The 3,526-nt window shown below is 50.7% G+C and overlaps 1 protein-coding gene across 1 annotated transcript; it reads right to left on the bottom strand.

Moving 5' to 3' along the window:
- Window positions 1–205: 205 nt before the first annotated feature.
- Window positions 206–3,209, bottom strand: LOC125547105 (F-box protein SKIP19-like). Its single transcript, XM_048711114.1, has 3 exons — window positions 2,907–3,209; window positions 2,303–2,652; window positions 206–890 (listed from the first exon to the last, which is right to left on the bottom strand). Exons 1-3 carry the CDS (start codon window positions 3,207–3,209, stop codon window positions 206–208), a joined length of 1,338 nt encoding a protein of 445 aa, XP_048567071.1.
- Window positions 3,210–3,526: the final 317 nt, after the last annotated feature.

The raw sequence follows: 3,526 nt of genomic DNA, 5'->3' as shown, positions 1-3,526 counted from the left end.
ATAGTTCAAAAGCACCATTGGCTTGTTTGCACATCAGAAGCCCTCCTGCAGGGATACACACAAACTCTTCAAGATCTAAAACCCCAAGACAGTGACTTGGACTACCGAACATGGCACAGCTACCTAGTTGCATCTGTCACAGCTCCCAGTAGTATCTGGGATCATCCTTGGAGTAGGTCACGTTGCGCAAGAGAGGTGTGTCATCTCAGTAGTCATCCCAGGGGAGCAGGGAGTACTCGCAGTAGCAATCGCAGTAGTATTCGCAATAGTACTCGCCGCAGCCATGACAATAGCACTGGTCGCAGCCATCGCTGTCCATCGCTGCCTCGTTGTGCGGAGAGCAAGCATAGAGATCAGATTGCTCTATCACTTCACCTTCGTTCTCCTCGATGGTATGGAGATCTGGGCACTGAGCGTGAGGCGGAGACCCCACCACTCCTGGCAGCCGGGCATGCCTGATATTGGCACAGCGAGCTCGGAATTCATCGTCAACTTCAAGGTTGTCGCATTCTCTAAGGTCGAGGAATTCGAGGTGGGGGCAGCCTTCAAGAATGGCGTACACCCCCTTTTCAGTCAGGCCGTAGCCTGCCATCTGAAGGAGCTGCAACTCCTGCAAGCTCTCTGCTATGGCGAAGGCCTCCTCGTTCTGTCTCGCCTCCCAGGCCTCATAAAGCTCCTCCTCTTCCTCCTCGTCGACCCAAGGCAAACGGACTCTTAAACGTTTCAGCTCTGGGCGAGCAGCACCGATCCGCTTGAAAAATGGCCACGACAGCTTCTGACCAGAGTACTCTATCTCTTCTAGCATTGGACATCTAGCCGCAAGCTTAGTTACTCCGTCGTCCCAAAAGTATTGGGAGGCAATGAGCCGAATGCTCTTCAATGAGTTGCATCTGCAGAGAGAACAGAGAAGTATAAAAATAGACAGGATATCACATGAACAGAGCAAAATCAGACAAGTACGATAAGACTGTATTACAAGTTTAAACAGTAAATGTATTTTCTCTTTAAAGCAAAGTGGTTGGACACATGTACCATATGATAAATATCAAATAAACGACCTGTCCCATGTGCTGCTGGAACGTAAATATCTAATTTGGCAATAAACGACCTGTCCTAAAATATCACATAACAATGTACCGTAAATATCTAATAAGGCAATGGGCATCTCCAACACTATTCATCAAACGGACGCCCCCAAATGTACAGCGGTGCTGCACGATCTGCATGTTCTGCTGTAACTCGGTGTCCGTCGCCACCGCTAGGGCGGGCAGCAGCGTCTTCTCCTCCTCGGAGTCCTCCGTGTCGATCTTTGCCCCATCAATGTCGTCGACCAGCTTCTCCTTCATGGTGGATGCAGCGGTCAACGAAGACGGACTGGCAAAAGGGGGTGACGTCGTGAATTGGATCTGAAGCTCCCCCCGGATCCAGAGTCCTGGAGTGCCGGAGGCTGGTCCGAGCGGTAGCCGTCGACGGCCACCATGCCCGGCTGCGCTCCTTCTCCTTGGTTTTCATGCCCGGCGGCCAGTGATGGAGGTGTGGTATGCACGGCTTTGGGAGGGGAAGAGGAGTGGGTGAGAGGATAGGGTTTGGGGAAAGGCCGATCGGTTTTAAGAGCGGGAGAAAGGCTTCTCGGGCGGCGTGTTGGCGTGAATGCGGGTAGGCCACGAGCCGCTGAGAGCGGCATCAGTGCTGAGGGTTCTAGAGGAGTGGTTTTAGGGTGTATTCAGGTTGTCGAACGCCCACGTCCGGACACCCCCAGAAGGCCCCCGATTTGTGGCTGCTGTAGGGATTTCAGACGTCCGGACAAGCCCAATTTGGTGAGTGGCGCTGGAGGCCTGAAAGTGTCCGGACCATCTTGTCCGGACATTTGCGGGCAACTTGCGGATTAGCGTTGGAGATGACCTACCAGTCTCAGTATCTCAAGCCAACTATTTTGGCTCTAACTGACCTGTCCTAAATATGCCTGCCTAATTGTAGAGACAAATATAACCGTATAGATGTGCAATTTTCTTTTAGTTTGCAAACCACTGAGCTAATGCAATTGGAGTGTCCTTTGAACACCTTGAAGATAACACAATTAGACATGTGTCACAATAATACATCATAAAAAGCATAAAATGCATTGACCTGATTTGATATCAGTTTATTTCCTAAATTAAATTCACATCTTGCGACCAACTTATTAATCTGTTAGGTGGAGGTAAATACCGCAAAGAGTGTGTCAGTGCTGAAAAGCTGCTAAGTTTGACACATACAGAGCAAGAGACCAAGTGCTGAAATTCAAGAATGCAAAGAACAATACCTGCTTGCAATGTAATTCAGGAGTTCGCTAGTGACAAACTTCTGAGCCCAGAACGATTCCATCCGTCCCTCGGAGCGATCTATAGCCACCTTTGCCATTTCACACAAGACATTTTCTGCCTTTGAGAAAACCACCTTGTGGCGCGTCATGTCCACGAAACGCCACAACTCGGGGGACTTGGCTGTTATGCGCCATGAGCGACACACAAGTTCCGCGTGCATCAGAATCTCAATGGTCCCAAGCTTCATGAAGATTGCAGAAAGCGCATCGAGTGGGAGCTCAGACCAATCCCTGACATCGGACACGGGCAAGGGGTTTGGCTCCACCACCTCCATTGTGCAAGGGAGCTCCTAAGAAATGAGGTGCATCATGGGGATAACAAGGATGCCCAAATTCAGCAAGAGCTTGAAATTTGCACGATGAGAAAGCTTTAACAAAAGACAGACGAAGGTTTATGCGATGCAGGAGTGGTTATTTAAGCTTTGCAATCGATGATAAGCCAATCAGACCAAGTTAGCAAATCAATCCATTCCCCCCTTACCACCTCAGAATCCACCGAATTACGTACGATTTACCCAAACATCCATCAAACTAGTATACGCACCGATCTGTTCTTGTGCGGGTGGGCCTGAAACCCCTGCTTCGCCATCTCGGGCAGCAGGTCGTTGCCGGCCGTGGCCTCCCGCCTCGCCCTCTTGCATCTGTCGCTCTCGCCGCTCTCCATGCAAAGCACCGACGCGTCACCCGCCAAAAACAAAGGCCGTTCAAGCCAAGCAGAGATCCAAGAGCGGCTGATATCGGCGACGGGCAGAAACACGTCCCGCTCCTCCCCGATGCCGCCGGCCGTGGGGCTGCCGCTAACGCGGCTCCCGCCGTCGCCGGAGGGGCTCGCCGATGGGTCGGCCATGCGGTCCCGCGCGGCCGCGCCAGCCAAACCGAAACACTAATCAATCAGATCGGGGAACCCACCGTCTCGCCCCCACCAAAGCCAAACCCCGAACCCTTTTCTCAAAAAAGAAAAAAAAATCCCCAGAACCCTTTGGTCCCTTCGAACGAGAAAACGAGCGTACATTTGGAAGGAGAGTGGAAATATCTAGTACTCCCAAGGGGTGCTCCCCATGCTCCAACTTCAAATAACTCAATTTAAAATGTTTTAAAAAATTGTGGAAAAAATATGCATGATTACAAGGAATGTGACTATAACTCCTAAAAATTTCAAGTCCA

Source organism: Triticum urartu, chromosome 3, assembly GCF_003073215.2.
Source record: "Triticum urartu cultivar G1812 chromosome 3, Tu2.1, whole genome shotgun sequence".
NCBI classification, from domain to species: Eukaryota; Viridiplantae; Streptophyta; class Magnoliopsida; order Poales; family Poaceae; genus Triticum; species Triticum urartu.
The sequence above is the reverse complement of the archived record's forward strand: the minus strand, read 5'-3'. Positions and strand labels throughout refer to the sequence as shown.

What these genes read in the sequence shown, in the direction of transcription:
- LOC125547105 (XM_048711114.1), bottom strand. Translation starts at nt 3,209, where the DNA reads ATGGCCGACCCATCGGCGAGCCCCTCCGGCGACGGCGGGAGCCGCGTT. An exon ending in ACCCGCACAAGAACAGATCG is followed by an intron (nt 2,653 to 2,906) that starts GTGCGTATACTA and finishes CTCATTTCTTAG; the next exon opens with GAGCTCCCTTGCACAATGGA. An exon ending in CTGAATTACATTGCAAGCAG is followed by an intron (nt 891 to 2,302) that starts GTATTGTTCTTT and finishes TTCTCTCTGCAG; the next exon opens with ATGCAACTCATTGAAGAGCA.